Source organism: Pteropus vampyrus, unplaced genomic scaffold (genome assembly GCF_000151845.1).
Source record: "Pteropus vampyrus isolate Shadow unplaced genomic scaffold, Pvam_2.0 Scaffold205, whole genome shotgun sequence".
NCBI lineage: Eukaryota > Metazoa > Chordata > Mammalia > Chiroptera > Pteropodidae > Pteropus > Pteropus vampyrus.
Window position 1 is genome coordinate 2,060,384 of NW_011888986.1, and position 19,662 is coordinate 2,080,045.

The 19,662-nt window shown below is 44.1% G+C and overlaps 1 protein-coding gene and 1 pseudogene across 1 annotated transcript in view; one reads left to right on the forward strand and one right to left on the reverse strand.

The window, feature by feature from the left end:
* Positions 1–7,381, reverse strand: part of NXNL2 (nucleoredoxin like 2) — a 12,040-nt gene extending 4,659 nt beyond the window's left edge. Inside the window, exon 1 of the mRNA XM_011372373.2 lies at positions 6,942–7,381. Within this exon, the coding sequence (XP_011370675.1) occupies positions 6,942–7,243 (302 nt within the window). The 5' untranslated portion in view covers positions 7,244–7,381. The remainder of the gene's footprint in view (positions 1–6,941) is intronic.
* Positions 7,382–15,164: 7,783 nt separating this feature from the next.
* Positions 15,165–15,283, forward strand: LOC111746938 (annotated as a pseudogene).
* The last annotated feature ends 4,379 nt before the right edge of the window (positions 15,284–19,662 follow it).

The following is a 19,662-nucleotide window of genomic DNA, read 5'->3' on the forward strand; positions in this document are numbered from 1 at the left end:
TCTGTCGAGCACTTGCTTGTGTGCTGGGAAAGAGGAAAGTGTAAAGATATGTAGCCCAACACACAGCAGCCACTGTCACCATGAGGAGACGCTGGATTTGCCAGGTAGCCACTGGCTGCAGTCTAAGCATGAAACAGACATGGCAGAAGGCAGAGCCACAAAATCCTCAGGGGCCTTCCACCTGCCTTGCACTAGCTCCTGGCTTCTGAGTGTTCCAAGTAAGCAGATCTATAACCTTCATTGTTTAGGCTATGAGTTGTTGTTATTGTTGTTTTAATCAGTTGCAACATTAAATCAAGCTCTGATGCAGTTAGAGGGATTTGAGGCAAGCTGGGTTTTGAGGAGTGAGGAGGTTTGGAATTTACTTTTTGTTGCTCCAGTTTATTTTCAAAGAGTCACCAGTGTGGGCCTTTAAATCCCCACACTGGCAGCCTCTGCCTGGGGACAACTGTAACCTTGGAGCCATGCAAGAGAGGCACATAACCACCCTCCTTCTGTGGAGTCATCTCAATCCCCTCTGGGTGCTGAGCTGTGTCTAGAGAGACTAGACTGTGCCTTGAAAAGGAGAGAACCTTGTCGCTGGACAGAGGTAAGCCATAACTGAGCATTTTTACCATTTCAGGGAAATCCGAGAGGCCAGTTCCTCCTTGCCCTCAGCACTGGGTGCTGTTGCAATGTTGGTGCCCCTGCTTCATCTAATGCAGTGCATCCTTGTCCCTGGCACAATCACTTCTAGGTTGCCATGGCAACTTCTGGCTCCAGTCTCTTTACATCTTATCTACCAGCAAACTGTTACAGAGCAAATCTCTCTACTTGCTCCAATTATCCAGCCAACAAGCACCCTGCAGATGCCAAGTACTGTACAATGTCTGGTCTGACCTTAGGGCCAAAGAGACTGCTCCTCCTCCAAACACACACTCCTAAACAGGTGGCATTGAGCTCAAGCTATGAAGGGCATAGGCCTCCCAGGCCAGAAATGCTCCTGGTGTCCCCAGGCACATGGAGGAGGAGAAGCTGCCAGGGGGCTCCAAGGTTGGGGGACTGTGGCATGTACAACCTTTAGAGATGGAAAAGTATACGGAGTGTTCTGAAACTTCAGCTGTCCAGTCTGGACAGACATAGGTGGAAAGGGCTGGGGTGGGAGGCAAGTGTGGTCAATTGCTGGAGGGCAGAGAAAGATGTGGACCGAGCCCTGTGGGCAACGGGAACTTGGGGAACCACTGGAGAGCTGTGATAGGGCATGGCAGAACCAGACCCATCTTTGATGAGACGAGGTAGGTGTGAGAACAAAAGTCCTTTAGATGGGGACACCAAGGCCAGAGGGACCAGTTAGAATATTCTAATGGTCCAGGACCTAACTGAAGAAAGTAGCAATGAGTAGAAAGACAGGAAGGACTGGACAGCTGCAGATTAAGTGGATCTAGGGTCTGGCAGAGACATGCTGCATCAGGAGGCCCAGGAAGAGCTGGAACCCTGGGCTGGAGAGAACCAGGTCAAGTAGCTTGGCACACGCACCCTACCCTACAGCATTGAGGGCTCTAATGAAGCTGTTCTCTACCCAGGAAATGAAGCATGGCCAGTTATTTTTCCCATCCAATCCAAACCTGTAGACCTGGAAGCCAAGGTGTGCCGTCTCCCTGGCCCATGGCCTGGGGCGGTGGTGAGAGCCAGAACAGGGGTAGGGCGTTCTGCTCCAGGCCTCCTTGGGGTCTGCTGAGCCCGAATGGGCACAAGCGTTCTCAAGAAACAATCACAAAATCTACGTGACATCACCACTGAGCAGGTCTCTGCCTGCATGGGAGCACGAGACAGGAATTCCTGCTGGCAAATTTAGTTGTTACTTCTTTCTTGGGCCCATAACAAAGGAAAGGAAGTTGGGCAGGATGGCCTCAATGCTGTCCTCATGTTCAGGCCTGGAAGGTCAGTCCCTCCTCTCACCCATGCTGCCTCTGGTTGGAGGGATGTCAGTGAACATTTGCTTGTTTAGACAGAAAGGTGGCAGTAGTAGTAGTAGTGGTGGTTTTTTGTGGGCTGCTGCAAAGCCAAGATCTAAGCAACTCTGAGGACAAGGTGAGTGACTCCAGGCATTTTTTTCCTGCAGGGGCATTTGCAGCGGTCCCACCTCCAGCTATGCCAGGGTGACCCTGTGGAGGCTCTGTGGTGATTTCCTCTCTTCTTCCTACGACTGGGCAGTCAGCAGTAATCCAATAGACAGCCGCTGAGGGAAGACAGACAGCATAGGTCCCTCACCGTGACTGAGGGGGCTCAGGAGATTACTGCCTTGGCCCCACTTTCCCATAGCATCGAGCACAGTGCTGTGTTCTGCACACATTAGGAACTTCCCCCACTGCTGCCCAGATGCTCCCTACATTTTTTATTTCTCCTTTGTGGTTACTGTCATTTTGCTCCTAATCTAATTCTATAAATTCGGGACAGAATAAGCAGAATTGAGAAGACAGCACCAAGAATTCCCACAAAATATCTCATTTCCTAACAAAGAAACAGCAATGACAGGTTTAATGGAGTGCAGTCTGGAAAGGGGTAAGGACAAGGAGCTAACTTCCCCAAAAGGAAAATTGAGGTTGGATGCCCATGGAGATGGCCCAAGGAGGCTTTCTGGGCCCTGAGCTGCTCAGCTGCCTGCAGGGAACCTCAGTGGCTTTGACCAGATAACTAGGGAAGGGGAGGGCGTCCTGATGGCTCTCCTCTAGGCTCTCAGTCTTTGGCTCTCAGAAAGGAGGCAGCCAGAGCAGAAAAATGGGTCCTAGGGCCAGAGGCACCAGCCTCTGCGCCTCAATGGCACATCTGTGAAATGGGCAGTAGACACCAAATGCTGGTATACAACTACCTGACATGGCTCTGAATTCATGTGTCAGCGTAGTCCTTGTGCATCTGAGATGCATCATTATACCCAGCAATTAATGCCTTGCCTCTGGTCTCCCAAGTGAATCCTAGAGCTGCACTCTGTGGAGGTCTGAGCTCTTGGCTTGATTATTGTCACTTTCAAAACTAAGTGGGTTCAAAAGCTGTGCATAACTTAAGCACTAAGCAAATAAAAACATATTTTACAACCAGCACTAGACTTGATGCTATAATAAATCCTTTTGCCAAGTGAATCTTGATCATTTGGACTTATCATCTGTATGACTTTCCTAGTCCTGCTGTGAGAGGCCCGAGGAAGCAGGCTTGCCCACCTCATCTCTTCCTCAGTATCACGGAAAGCAAGTGTTGAGGGAAGAGTTACACTTCCATAGAACTTCTAAAGTTAGCTTCAGTTTTTAATTGTCCAGAGGAATGTCATCACAGGACAATTAATTTAATTTGGGGGTTAATGTGACAACTGGATAATAATTCCTCAGAGAAATGTGGCATGTGTCCCTGTAAAACAAAGCGCAAAATTTCTGTCTGTTAAGGGGTTGGTGGGGTCATGTACTTTGTGAAGTGCAATTAAACCCAAGTCTAGACGCTGACACCACAGGAGATCCCAATGTGCTGGACATTAGGGGTCATGCCATACTTGCCCTCTGCCAAATCGCCTCCAAGTCCTCCCACATCCTCCCTCCAAGTCCTCTCTCCTCCCCTCCGCGGAGCCTTGACCACAGCCAATGGAGAAGTACGGTCAATTTCTAGTTCATTCACAAACTGAAATCCAACAAAGCTGAGGGGCTCCGCCCTGTCATTTCTTTTCTAACACAAGGGCTGGATGATATCCTTCACAGCAAGGATTTCTGTCTTCTCTGGCATCTGCCTCTGCAGAAGTCCTGGAACTTGGTTTCCCTTATAGTTGTCGCAGCAGGAACTGCCTTTACGGTTGGGAAAATTACTGTGATGAGGTATGTGTGAGAACAAAAGTCCTTTAGATGGGGACACCAAGGCCAGAGGGACCAGTTAGAATATTCTAATGGTCCAGGACCTAACTGAAGAAAGTAGCAATGAGTAGAAAGACAGGAAGGACTGGACAGCTGCAGAGTAAGTGGATCTAGGGTCTGGCAGAGACATGCTGCATCAGGAGGCCCAGGAAGAGCTGGAACCCTGGGCTGGAGAGAACCAGGTGAAGTAGCTTGGCACACGCACCCTACCCTACAGCATTGAGGGCTCTAATGAAGCTGTTCTCTACCCAGGAAATGAAGCATGGCCAGTTATTTTTCCCATCCAATCCAAACCTGTAGACCTGGAAGCCAAGGTGTGCCGTCTCCCTGGCCCATGGCCTGGGGCGGTGGTGAGAGCCAGAACAGGGGTAGGGCGTTCTGCTCCAGGCCTCCTTGGGGTCTGCTGAGCCCGAATGGGCACAAGCGTTCTCAAGAAACAATCACAAAATCTACGTGACATCACCACTGAGCAGGTCTCTGCCTGCATGGGAGCACGAGACAGGAATTCCTGCTGGCAAATTTAGTTGTTACTTCTTTCTTGGGCCCATAACAAAGGAAAGGAAGTTGGGCAGGATGGCCTCAATGCTGTCCTCATGTTCAGGCCTGGAAGGTCAGTCCCTCCTCTCACCCATGCTGCCTCTGGTTGGAGGGATGTCAGTGAACATTTGCTTGTTTAGACAGAAAGGTGGCAGTAGTAGTAGTAGTGGTGGTTTTTTGTGGGCTGCTGCAAAGCCAAGATCTAAGCAACTCTGAGGACAAGGTGAGCGACTCCAGGCATTTTTTTCCTGCAGGGGCATTTGCAGCGGTCCCACCTCCAGCTATGCCAGGGTGACCCTGTGGAGGCTCTGTGGTGATTTCCTCTCTTCTTCCTACGACTGGGCAGTCAGCAGTAATCCAATAGACAGCCGCTGAGGGAAGACAGACAGCATAGGTCCCTCACCGTGACTGAGGGGGCTCAGGAGATTACTGCCTTGGCCCCACTTTCCCATAGCATCGAGCACAGTGCTGTGTTCTGCACACATTAGGAACTTCCCCCACTGCTGCCCAGATGCTCCCTACATTTTTTATTTCTCCTTTGTGGTTACTGTCATTTTGCTCCTAATCTAATTCTATAAATTCGGGACAGAATAAGCAGAATTGAGAAGACAGCACCAAGAATTCCCACAAAATATCTCATTTCCTAACAAAGAAACAGCAATGACAGGTTTAATGGAGTGCAGTCTGGAAAGGGGTAAGGACAAGGAGCTAACTTCCCCAAAAGGAAAATAGAGTTTGGATGCCCATGGAGATGGCCCAAGGAGGCTTTCTGGGCCCTGAGCTGCTCAGCTGCCTGCAGGGAACCTCAGTGGCTTTGACCAGATAACTAGGGAAGGGGAGGGCGTCCTGATGGCTCTCCTCTAGGCTCTCAGTCTTTGGCTCTCAGAAAGGAGGCAGCCAGAGCAGAAAAATGGGTCCTAGGGCCAGAGGCACCAGCCTCTGCGCCTCAATGGCACATCTGTGAAATGGGCAGTAGACACCAAATGCTGGTATACAACTACCTGACATGGCTCTGAATTCATGTGTCAGCGTAGTCCTTGTGCATCTGAGATGCATCATTATACCCAGCAATTAATGCCTTGCCTCTGGTCTCCCAAGTGAATCCTAGAGCTGCACTCTGTGGAGGTCTGAGCTCTTGGCTTGATTATTGTCACTTTCAAAACTAAGTGGGTTCAAAAGCTGTGCATAACTTAAGCACTAAGCAAATAAAAACATATTTTACAACCAGCACTAGACTTGATGCTATAATAAATCCTTTTGCCAAGTGAATCTTGATCATTTGGACTTATCATCTGTATGACTTTCCTAGTCCTGCTGTGAGAGGCCCGAGGAAGCAGGCTTGCCCACCTCATCTCTTCCTCAGTATCACGGAAAGCAAGTGTTGAGGGAAGAGTTACACTTCCATAGAACTTCTAAAGTTAGCTTCAGTTTTTAATTGTCCAGAGGAATGTCATCACAGGACAATTAATTTAATTTGGGGGTTAATGTGACAACTGGATAATAATTCCTCAGAGAAATGTGGCATGTGTCCCTGTAAAACAAAGCGCAAAATTTCTGTCTGTTAAGGGGTTGGTGGGGTCATGTACTTTGTGAAGTGCAATTAAACTCAAGTCTAGACGCTGACACCACAGGAGATCCCAATGTGCTGGACATTAGGGGTCATGCCATACTTGCCCTCTGCCAAATCGCCTCCAAGTCCTCCCACATCCTCCCTCCAAGTCCTCTCTCCTCCCCTCCGCGGAGCCTTGACCACAGCCAATGGAGAAGTACGGTCAATTTCTAGTTCATTCACAAACTGAAATCCAACAAAGCTGAGGGGCTCCGCCCTGTCATTTCTTTTCTAACACAAGGGCTGGATGATATCCTTCACAGCAAGGATTTCTGTCTTCTCTGGCATCTGCCTCTGCAGAAGTCCTGGAACTTGGTTTCCCTTACAGTTGTCGCAGCAGGAACTGCCTTTACGGTTGGGAAAATTACAGTCATTGGCAGTAAAAATAAAACTGCAGCATGGCCCAAACTGGGTTCCTCCAGCCCCGAAGGTCCTGCCGCCCTCCCCTCCCGCCCGGACCCCTCGCCTCCCTGCGCCCGCCTCCCGCACCTCTCTTCCAGCCCCTGCACTGCTGGCCTGGTCAGTCACTCCACGGTTTTGGGTTCTGATCAGAGTGGCCTCCGGGGTCCCCTCTCCTGCCCTTCAGACTCAGGGTTTTCCCTGTGCAGGGGGGCGGGGCGTCCTGGACTGCGGTTCCTAGGGTGGGCTCTGCGCACCACAGCATCACTGGAGCTCTTGAGAAATGCAGACCCTCCAAGCCAGAGAGTGGTGTGCGCCAGGGTCCGGGGATGCCGACACTTCGGTCCGCCACCTGCTAGAGCCTCCTTGGAAAGCTGTCTAGAAACTACCATGCACCCGCGTGTGCACATCAGCCTGACCCGGGTGTGTGTGTGGGGGTGGGGGGCGGGGAGAGGAGGGTTGCGACTACAGGGACAGGCGCGGGACTTGGGGGACCCGTCGGCGGCCCCAGCCCGGACCCTACTCACTGCCGGTACGGGTCCTGGAAGGGCAACGCCAGCCAGGTGCCCGGCAGCTGGCGCATGAAGTCTTGCATCTCCTGTGCACTGCTGTCCACCGACACCAAAACAACCGCAAAAGGCGCGGGCGGCTGAGCTAGCTCCACTAGCTCCGCGTAGAAGTCGCAGAGCAGCGGCGTAAAGTCGCGGCTGAGCGCGCACCGGGCCGCGGCGAAGTACAGCGCCACCACCTTGTTCTGTAGTGCTGCCTCAGCCTCCACGCACGCGCCGCCGCGGGTGACCAGGCGCCGCCCGCCCAGCACATCCACCATGGCCCGTGCGAGGACCCCTACGACGGAGGACACCTGAAAGCAGGCGGCGGTGTCCGGCCTCCCTTCGCACCGCCGGGCGCCCGGGCTGCCCAAGACCCTCGCCGGCCTCGGCACGGGCCTTGGCCTCCAGCTGGGACAGAGGCGTCCGCACTAGGGAGAGGGAGGGGACACTCACAGACACTAGCTATCCCACAGGTAGCGGTGGCAGTTACAACGCACCATCTGCCTCCAGGGGGCAGAGTCGCCTGGGTACCCTTCCGCCCTGATGCTTTCCTCTCCCCTGCGCCCCGCCCTGCCCCGCCTGCGCAGTGCCCCACGCCCTCCCCCGCGCCTCCTCCACCTCCCATTCCCCTACTTTCCGCGCGGCTCTCTGTTCTGTACCTGCCCGCACGCTGCCTCCGTGCTTCCAGTCTCGCCGCGCTCTTCTCTGCTTTGCGACCCACCCCGCTGCCGCTGACCCGGCGTCTCCATTACCCCCGCCCCAGCTTCCTAACCTCCACCCTGAGCTTCTTCCCTTTCCACCTGCCCACAGGTGTCCTGCGGGCCAGGGAGGGTGAGGGCGGTTCGGCCTGGAGGGGGCAAGCGTGGGGCAGTAGGGAGACGCTCCCGGTTCTTTCCCGGGATTGCCGTGACATCCTGCGCCCTGGCTGGGAGGATCCCAGGAGTCTTGCAAGTAATTGGGGTAGGTAGGTTCTTAAAGAACTTTTTACTCGGAAAAGCAGTGTAATAACCTGCCCGGCACTGTGGGTGGACCTGGGATTGGGCCTGGAGCAGAGTCTCAGCTCCCTGCCCGGGCAAAGGGGCACTCGCGTGGGTGCAGAATTTAAGGGAGCGTCAAAAAACTCCGCGATCAAGAAAAACACTCTAATTCAAATACAATATTTTAAAAATTCAAAATTAATGCCAAAAAGTTCACGATAAACAAAACATCAAACATGTAAATAGGAAAGCATCCCACCCTGGGAAACAAAACAAAAACTCTAGGTGTATAAGGAAATTTTACTGTGCGTGCTCTGGAGAGGGAAGGGGCGGGGCAGGTTCAGGGGAAAGGCGGAGCCGTAGGGAGCAGTGCAATTTAAATGATGGCTGGCATCCTCAGAGCCCTCCGCTGTCTCCTCCCGTGTCCCCGTGATCGAAGACGGACACGCATGGACACTGCCCTACTAGCCTGACCTACTGGGTCGGTTGTGTAAGTGCATTTGGCAGAGCCAAGGCTAAGTGGAAATCCTGTTGGACTGGTGACAGTCCGTCAAGCACACTGCCAAAGCCTCCTTCACTGTCCTCTTAAAAAAGTAGTAATTTATAGGCAATAAGAAAAAAATCGAGAGGAGCTGTGAGCAGTATTAATCTTGCATGTGGAGCCCCTTTTTAAATCTCAGAAATAAGATGAATAGAATGTCGCTAAACTCTAAATCTCATCAAGACTGTATTTTGATCTGTTTGGCCATGTGTTTTGGTTTTTTGTTTTTATCACAACAGTGAGCAAAGTAGAGAGCATTCATTTTAGTGCCACCCACTCACCAGAGAAATTTCCATTTGCATAAATGCTGTGTGCTGAGGGTGGATGACTGTTCCAGGGACCCCAATGGCAAAGCAGGGACAGTGCCCCCCCCCTCCAGGAAGATCTGGGGGAACACAGTGGAGGATGTGGGACAGACACTCCTCCTTACACTCCTTAGTGTGTGTGTGTGTGTGTGTGTGTGTGTGTGTGTGTGTGTGTGTGTGTGTAAAGCGACTTCACCCTCAAGAGCTCCTTACATGTACAGGGCTATTTACCCACACAGCTCAACTCATTCTCTAGCTCCCTATCTAGAAAGTACTCTCAATCTGGTTTAAGGGACTTCCCAAGCCCCTCTTCCTTGCATGAGACTCTGAAGAGTAACCGGGTAGGGTTCTTGGCCCAGCTTAGGTGGCCTGGGTCCACCTCCCCACTTGTCCTCACCCTCTTAAGGCCACCAGGCCCCAAAGCATGGCAGATATGTTTAATTCCCTGTTAAATTGGCCAAAAACATAAGATTTCCAGAAAAGAACTATCAATAGTAAAAAAGTACACAAGACTTCACTCGGATGTTTCACTTTTTTTTTTCACACCCCCTTTCTGTTCTACCTTTCTCATGGACCTATACCCCTCTTCCAGATCGACCCTCTCCCCCTTGGTCTTCAGGCAGAATCACATACTATCAGCATCAGAAGGGCCCACCAGGGCCAAATTTCTTCCTTTAGCTTCTGGTCACCAGCAGACCTCACAGCAGGAACTGGCTCATTAACCAGTGGTGCTCAAAGGCTATGTACAAGCATCTCCCAGAGTGTCTCAGCCTGTACCCAGAGCTGTCAAGCTCTTCAACAAGAGTGTCCACTTATGATGACCTTCTAGTTTCCACCAGTTTTCTTACCCAAAAGAGAAACCTTTAGTTTTTTACAATTTTAGCCCTGTCAGTATTTCTCAGCATTTGACCCAGAGCACAAAGATGCACTTGCGGAGATCACAATCCTCTTGGCAATATACCTCGTTCAAAAGAATGTCGACATACTAAAATAGAATGCTCTTGGTCTAGACCCTATCCTCTAAAACAAGTTACATCAGAAGCGTATTAGAAACACACATTTCTCAGGCACCAGTCCAAACTCAGAACCACAAATTCTTTCTTTCCTTCCTTTTAAAATTCAGGTCTCATCTCAGGAGTCTCTTATTAGCTTTATTGAGATATAATTTATATATGTATTTAAAGTCACCTATTGAACACTTCATTTTAGTAAATTTAGAGTTGCACAACCAGCACTACAATCTAATTTTAAACATTTCTCTCACCCTCAAAAGACTCCTAGTGTCCACTAGTAAATGTTCTCCATTCCTAGTGCCAGGCCCCAGCAATCAGTAATCTATTTTCCATCTCTAGTTTTCCCTTTTTGGGAGGAACATTTTATATAAATGGAATCATATAATACATGGCATTTTCCATTTGGCTTCTTTTATTTTACATGTTTTTGAAGTTCATCCATGTTGTAGTATCAGTTCATTTTCTTTCCTGAGTAGTGCTCCATTGTGTATTTATCCATGTTGTGTTTATCCATTTACCGGGTGATGTAAATTTGGGTTATTTCCATTTGGGGGCTATTATGAACAAAGCTGCTACAAATACTAGTTTACATGATTTCTGTAGACTTTTTTTTCAGTTCTTATGTGTATATTCCTATGAACCTAGGGACTTATGGTAAATTTAAATTTAGAGAAATTGCTAAACTGTTATTCAGTTTCTTCGTTTCACCAATATTTGTTGTTGCCTGTTTGTTTTCTGGATTACAGTCATGCTGGTGGGTGGAAAGTCCAATCTCAGCTGTAGTTTGCATTCCTCTAATGACTAAGGATGTTGAGCACCTTTTTGTGTGTTTATTGGCCATTTTGTGTATCTTCTTTAGAGAAATGTTTACTGAAATTCTTTGCTCTTGGACTATCTTCTTGTTAGAGTTCTTTATATATTCTGAATACCAATCCTTTATCGATATGATTTGCAAATATCTTCACCCATTCTGTGTCTCGTTTACTCATTTTCTTAACAGTGGCTTAACAAAAGATTTTAATTTTGATGAAGTCTAATTTATCAATTTTATCTTTTATGGATTGTAGTTTTGTGTCATACATAAGAAATCTAAATATTTGTCAAAACCAGGGTCATGAATATTCTCACCTATGATTTCTTCTAAGTTTGATAGTTTTAGGTCTAATATTTAGCTCTAAGATCCATTATGATGAAGGGTCTAAAGTCATCCTTTCGCAATTGGATATCCAGTTCTTCCAGCCTCATTTGTTGAAATGGCAATCTTTTTTCCATTGAATTACCGTGGCACCTCAAAGGAAAACCAGTTGACCATTAATGTAAGCGTTAATTTAGTGCTCTCAGATGTTTCGCTGAGACTGATCGATAGATCAATTGATAGATCTAGATATATCCTTATACCAATAACATGTTATCTTGATTATTGTAGATTTGTAGTTTTAAAATCAGAAACTATAAAGTTCTCCAAATTTGTTTTTACTTTTCAACATTCTTTTGACTATTCTGAGTTCTTTGCATTTCCATAAAAAATTTAGGATCAGCTTGTTCATTCTTCTAACAAAGCATGCTAGGATAGGGATGGTCATGTTAATGAGTCTTCTGATCCATAAATATGGAATATCACATCCTTTATTTAGATCTCCTTTAATTTGTAGATTTCAATGTGCAATCTCACTTTAGTATTAAATTGATTCCTAGTTTAACCATTTTGATGCTATGGATGGAACTTTATTTCACATAGTTCACTGCTATATTGCATATATAGAAATGCAACTGATTTTTTGCATATAGATCTTCTATCTTGCAACTTTGTTGAATTCAGTAGCTCTTATATTTTATGTGTGTATCCCTTAAGATTTTTGACATAGTCATGTCATCTGCAAATAAAGATAATTTCATTTCTTTCTCACCTGGATGCTATTTCCCCCCCTTGCTTGACTACAGGGCTAGAATCTACAGTACAATAGTGAATAGAGGAGTGAGAGTGGTTGCCTTTGACATTTCTGATCTTTGAAGGAAAATCGTTATTCTTTCACCATTAAGTATGACATTAGCTGTAGATTTTTTTTTATATAGGTGCCCTTAATCAGGCTGAGAAAATGCACTTCTATTCCTTTTCTCCATCCTTTAAGATGATTTGTGTCCTTTGAAATGTATTCACTGGTTTTCTAATATTAAATCTCTCTTGGTCATATACCTAAGACCTGTCTACATATCACTAGATTTGTATCTACATTCATGAATGACATTGGTCTGCGGCATTCTTGTGATGTTTTTGTCTGGCTTAGATATCAGGGTAATAAAAACCTCACAGTATACAGCTGGTATGTATTCCTTCCCCTTCTATTTTCTGAATCTGTAAAAGATTGGTATTATTTCTTCTTTTAATGTCTGGTAGCCGCCTGTGAAGCTATCTGGCCCTGGGCTTTATTTTATGAAAAGATTCTATTTTCTAGTTAATTTCTTTACTTGTTATTGACCTACTGAAATTTCCCATTTCTTAAGTTTTGGTAATTTGTCCAAAACATCCTTCACTTGAGTTGTCCAATGTGTTAGCATAAAGTTGTTCAACGTATTTCTTTATAATTTCTTTAATTTTTGTAAGGTTGATAATAATGTCCCCTGTTTCATTTCTGATGGTGATTTGTGTCTTTCTTGGTCAGTGTAGCTATAAGTTTGCCAAACTTGTTGATCTTCTCAAAGACCCCACTATTGTTTTCATTTATTTTTCTCTATTGTTTTTGTCTTCTATTTCACTGATTTCCAAACTGATCTGTTAATTCTTTCCTTCTGTTTTCTTTGGATTAATTTGCCCTCTTTCTAGGTTTTTGTTTTGTTTTTTTTTTGAAAGTGGAAGCTTATACTATTGACTTGAGGTCTTTTTAATATATATTTAAAGCCGTAAATTTCCCTCTAAACACTGTTTAGCTGTGTCCATTAATTTTGATATACTGTGTTGTGTTCTGAATTTACTAAAAAGTGATGCTCAATTTATTTTACTAACATGCATACTTATTACAGATTTTGTAAAAGTCAAACTCCCTTCAAGGAAGGTAACAAGGAATTTAATATAAAACCAATTCAAGCTCTGTATCTCAGATTCTTAAAAGTAATATTAAGCTATTAGGATGACTCTTTCTCTCCCTATGCAGAGTTCAGTAATCAGACTAATGTGAGCTATCTAAAAAAGTGAACATGGATGCATTCAGTATTAAGCCACTGTACATACACGCCCATGTCATAATTCAGATGGTTTGTAGACCGAGTTCCAGCCTCACAACAAATATGAATTGTCAAACACACAGCTAAGGTGGTTTTTCAGATACTCCAAGTGTACGTGACAAATGAACTATGACAAAATATTATTATTTTGTTCCTATAATATAGTTGTTTCTTATAATAAATAACAATATTCCAAAGTTATAAGAAAGTATCAATCCATTTTCCAAAGTTAATGTGTGGGAAAAGAAAGCATCCTGCAAGAGAATATCATTCTGGTAACAAGGCATTTCATCTATAAGTTTTTTAAAATTTGTTTTGTTTCAAAACTATTACTGGGTATCCTTTCAGGAACAGAACGAAGGCAACCTAAAAATGACCTGAGTTTCATTTCTGATAGAGCTCCCAACATCATTTGAATGCTGAAGCCTGAGAGTTGTTTTCTACCAGGAAGTCATTCTCAATGGCCAACAGCAGACAAGGGCCACCTAGAACATAGCCTGGCTGTGAATGGGGAGAACACAGGAATGCCATGTGCTGTTAATCTAAACAACCTGGGAAATACATTCGCAGAATTCCAAACAAAGCAACTTTAATCATTTCCAGTTTCAAAGTCTTTTAAGAATATGATTCTTATATTGATATGTTTTAAACCTGGAGGTTTAAAACAGAAGATTTAGGTCAAAGATATTACAAACATAAAAGCACATCCTTATCATCCCCCAGATATAGCCATGCAAATATTAAAAACTCCAGGGCTTTTAACTATCCCTAAAATCCAAGACAGGATGTCTCAAACTTGAGTGTGCATACAATTACTTAGGGGTAGGGGAGGAGTGCTTCTTAGATTGCAGTTTCCTTGGTCCCAATTTCAGTTTGTGTGAAGGCTAGGAATCTGTGTTTTAATAATCTTCACCCAGACAGTCAGGCAGCTGAGTCTCACATTGTACTACTCAGAGACACTAGCCTAAGAATTTCTCATTCTTACAGATCATTCTTAAAAATCTATTTCTGATGATTAAGAAAATTAATGTACAATAAATTCTTATTTCTTGGACCTTTAACCCTGTTCTGTCCCAGAGAAGTAAATAACTTAATGGTGAGTTACTAGCACAATGTCAGACACTGAGGGAAAAGCACACAAAAAAATATAACTTTTAAAGATAACAGAGCAACTGAAAATTTTGGAAGGGCCTCTCTGGGCTCATGACAAACCATTAAGAGCATGTGAACTATTGATAGGGCAAGGGAAATAAAGGTATGAAAAGACAGGGACAAATTTTTGTAAAAGAGAATGGTCACATCAGCCAACATTTCATTACATTATACAGTGCCTGCTTAGCCACTGATGCCAATCGATAGGCCACCTGGGCTGTTCGGCTGCTCTTCCCTGCAATGCCATGTCACTAAAGTGTGCTGAAAGGTAGAAGGGGGCAATTAGACCCTCACTGACCTGTCCAGGCACCACTCAGAGAAGGGATTCTCATGCTGAATAAGGAAAGTGCTCCTGACCACTAAAGCAAAATCCCCAGTCAAACATGTGCTCTTTGGATAATGACATAAGACCTATTCCCCAAGCTGCAAATATAGCATGGCCACGTGGGATTCAGATGTGGCTCTTCTATGAAGCCACTTTCTTCATGAGCCTCCTGACCATCCACAATAGGAGCATAACTGAGATAGTAGTTAATGCAAAGAAAGCAGTTCTCTCACTGTTTCCTCTTCCAGGAAGCAGCCTAAGAGGAAGCTGGGCAGCAAGGTCCTCGGAGGCAGGTAGACATCATGACTTCTGAGGTGTGTCATCTCAGCATCCAGCTGACAGGATACAATCATCCTCACCACTGGCCATCAGGCCTGGGCTGTTCCCTGAACTTTACGGAGGTGGTGACAGGTGACAGCACCAACTCATGTGGCCTATGGCACCAATCATGATGCTTTAGAAATGCTGTGCAGGCTGTCAGAGAGCCTTGGTGGAAGTGTGTCCTGACTCCACCTGGGTGCCCACCCAAACACTCTGCTTCACACTTTGCAGGCATCAGAAGATGGCGGGTAATTGACATGGAGAGCTATTTAAAGATGGACTCTCAAGTAAATTTGAGATGAATTGGCTCAGATTGTTTTTTCTAATGCTTAAAAGTACCCTGGTGGTCTACAGCCATGCTACCCTAAACAAGCCCAATCCCGTCTGATCTCGGAAGCTAAGCAGGGTCGGGCCTGGTTAGTACTTGGATGGGAGACCACCTAGGAAGACCAGGTGCTATAGGCGTAAAGAAATAAAAATTTAAAAAAATATAAGAGATTGTAAGATGACAAGGTCCTTGCAATCTGTGGTCAACCAAGGGTTGCCTCACCTTAAAAAAAAAGTACCTTGGGCACTGTTATGAACTGACTTGTTCTTTTTCTCAATGATGTACTTTCACATATTTCCCTTTTGGGGGATAGTCTTCCCAAAGTCACTCAAATCCAGGACTTTCTCAAAAGGATATTCTAGGTAGTATCAGCAAACTAGGACTTAATCATCTAAAAAAATAACATAATACAAGATTCTTAAAATCTTGCCTTTAAAAGTCATTAAATCAAGCACAAAATTATATTAACATGATCCTTAAAAAGGGTCCTTAATAAAGGTGTGGCAATTTTACCTGAATTTCTAGACATTATGACTTCACAAAGTGCAAAGGAATTTTGGTAATACGGTTATAAAAGGGACTTTGTTTTCTTAGAAAAATTAATAATTAGCCTCATGATAAATCAGTTGTTTATAAAGGCCTCTCAAATCAATTTTGAAAATTTTCTAATTTATCTTTAGTTCAGTGTTCAATCAGCATATATACTATCTAGTCAAACCTAGAATTCTTTCCACTGTATAAGGAAAACATTAAAATACCTTGATTTACAGAAGTCCTATTTTAATAGTTTCTTTCCTCAAAATACTTAAAATTTTCTGAAATTCACTTAATCCTAAACTATCCCCATCAGAGAAGTAAAGCTGATCTTTTCCCCAAAGGAGGTAGAGATAGGAATACAGAGCCTTGTTTAATTGGGTAATTCACCTAATTACTGTTAGCATGGGTGTCTACTCAAAACCACATCTAGCATTTTGCACTGTTCCAGCTTGACACTGTTAACTAGAAAGAACTGCTGTTAAACAGGAAAATGTGACAAATAATTTTAGGATATTTTAAATTATGAAGACATAGAAACTAAGAAAAGGATTTTGGATTTTTTTCTAATAGTAATGGGAAATGACTTAAAACTTCACCTTGCAATTCATGATAAACTAGCATGCACATAAAACTCGAGAAGCAGAAGGTATAATTTCCAACTAGGCAAGGCCCTGACCACAGCCAAGTGGAAGTGGTCTCGACCGCCGCTCCCCACCACAAAAAGCACATGTGCTGCTGCCTTACTGGAGGAGGCTGGGCAGAACCAAGCCCTGGTGGATCCTGAGTACTAACATTCCGTCTGTTAATGGTCAGCTGGGAGAATCAGGGCTGTAAATTGAGAATATGCTGCAACTTATATTTTACTTTGTGTTCTCTTTCTAAAAGCCACACCACATCACTCTAGTTTCAGATCATTAAAATGCCTAAGTGGCAGCTGTGAGATGTGAGCTTTCCTTCCATGGAGCACAGCGCAGCAGGGAAAACAATGGTTTGTCATGAACGCCTTCATCAGCTCTGTGCTCTTCGGCCAAGGCCCAGACATAATTGTTGGTACCAGACACCTCACTGACTCAGTGAGGTGTCTGGTACCAAGAACACACATGAGCTTGTTGACTATCTAAATTACCTTGCTAGTTTTATATGCAATATGGACTGTCAATATTGAGGCATTTTTGTAAAAATGAGTTAACTTTTCCTAAATGCTTTAAAGAGACAGGAAATCATATTATTCTGGATAAACAAATTAGAACTTCAGAGATGTTAAAAAAAATTATGTAAGGAAATAAACTGAGGTACAGAGACACTTTTAAATAAGAGAACAGACCCCAGATCCCCAAATCCCTGTCCAGGGCTAATTCTATCAGGCCTGGTGAATTTATCCTGCAAAAAGTACAGCTGCCACACAGCACAGTACCTCCTAAGCCCTGCAACTCATAACCACCATATAACTTCATGTACTGGCAAATTTTAATCATGTAACAGTGACAAGTTTTAGGAGCTTATTCAGTTAACTGACTCTGAGGTTACAGCCCTCTGAAGAGGAGATACATAATACTGTTTTATATTCATCTGGGAAGAAAGAGCAATCTTCCACAGGACAGCTTAAAAATTCACAATTAAAGATGGAGAACTTTCAAGAACAAAATACCTATTTGTGCCCACTTTGCTTCATAAAAGATTGTAGATAGCTTATCAAATTATTTGTATTTATCTACATTTACAAAATAATGTACATTTTTGCTATCTGAATAGCATTAAAGCTGAAGTAAGTTAGAACTGATTTGTTTACAGATTACGACAAAGGTTTGGAAGATATCAACATTTGAAATTGCACTCTCTTAATTTAAACGCTCACCTTCCATTAAAATTTCTAAACTGGAAGTCTAGGATGTCACCTAACCTGTTATCTTTCTAGAGTAAGGCAGCCTGATATCTTTGCTTTCTTAGGACAAAAACATGCTCTTGGTGCCCATGCCCTTCGCACTTTCCCAGGCGCCCTGTAGAAGAACATGGGCAGTTCAGATATGCACTTTTCCAGTCACCATCATCTGGCAATCTTGATGGTTATTTCTTTTGAGCACACATTAAAATAGAATGAGATTCATCTGCAATTTAAATAAGCAATTGGCTTTACTTAGAAGAGCATGGGGATCAATGTTAACTATCCATACCAGAAATTTAATGATGGGATGTCCAAACACTAAGGAGAATTTTAACGCCTGCAAACTTTTTCCCCTTAGAGACACTCAGTAAGACAGAAGAGAAGGCAGTGATTAAAAACAGAGTACCAAGGTCCAACTGGGAGTGGAATGTGGATAGTGATCACTACTCTCCCACTGCACACAAAGCTACATCTCCTTGGGCATTAATTGTCCTTTTTTAAAGAAGATACCTTCCCCCTTCGGAAGCAACACGTTCTGAAAGTAACCCTTCTATTTAAAATTACTGCCGATTGGGCTACCATCTGACACTGCAAGGTCTTAGCACCACATTTCACAAACGCATAAGGAGGTGGTTTAGTGCTCATGACCACTGTGACAATGTGAAAATTTAAATGAAACATAAAACCTTTATTCATAAAGGTTAGATTTCAACAGTGTTTATCATTACAATTTTTATGTATATGAAAGATACTAGTGTTCTGAAAAAAATGGAAATCTTCCCATTTTATAATAAATGAAGCTATATCAAACTAAAAATAAAATCTGAAAAATCAAAAAATCAAAGCAAAACATGGCAAAGACTTAAATAACAAAGCTGGCATCTGTATAAGGCACTGACTCCTAATCAAATGCCAGCATGAAGGGGACATGTCCCCTCTGTGCAGGTCCAGCTTTGCATCACCCATGTTTCCAGCATCTCATTGGAAAGTCATAGGCAGGAGGCTCCCTATTTATAAAGAAAACAAGTTAGAAAAGCTAAATCATTTGCCTGAGAGCATACAGATTAGAAGTGGATGACCAGATCTAGAACTCAGCATTCTTTCAATGTTCTACTTAATACAGTTTATCCATCCCTTTTATATCAAAATAGAGCATCAGTATTGTTTCTAAAATAGTTTGTCAAAAATAATGCCCTGCTGATAAAGATTTTTTTTCATTATAAAGTTAACGATAAGAAAACCCAACTAAATTTTAATACAGCGCTATGGGCTGAATTGTGTTCCCCCAAATCTATCTGTTGGAGTCCTAACCCCCTGGTACACCTCAGAGTGTGACTGTATTGGGAGATAAGGCCTTCAAAGAGATGATTAAATTAAAATGAGGTCATAAGTGTGGGCCCTAATCCAATACGACTGGTGTCCTACTGGATTAGAGGAGGAGACACCCATACCCAGAGGGAAGGACATGTAGGGACACAGGAGGAAACAGTTATCTGTAAGCCCAGGACAAAGGTCTCAGGAGAAACCGACCCTTATGTGACACCTGGACCTTGGATTTTTAGCCTCTAGAACTGAAAATAAATGTCCGTTGTTTAAAATGCATTGCCTGTGGTGTCTGTTACAGCAGCCAGAGCTGACTGATACGTGGTATGCCTATTATTACAAAGCACTCTTTCAGTGGTCTGCCTCACACGTTTGATTAAACAGAACAAGACCCTTTTTACAACTACCAAACAAAAAAGGGCCAGTGGCAATGACTGAGACATTTCCGTATTTTTTAAGAATGTGTATGAATTAAACAAATGGACACCTGGTAACAGGTGTTAAGTTTCCTGTGCACTAATATGATCTCTCCCCTTTTGAACTGCTCAAAAGCAGTTATTCCATTTGTTAGATGAGGCAGACTGTAAACTCCATTTGCTCAGACATGTTTTTCAGAGTTAAACATACTGCTTTCCCCTGCAAGACTGTTCTGAAAAAGACCACAATCTTGTTCCTCCTAGCATGACAAATCAGATTTGTGATAGTAAGACAAACCCAGTGGTTTTAAGAACTACTTAACCATAGTATTACAGGACAACTCAAAGCAACCTTTTA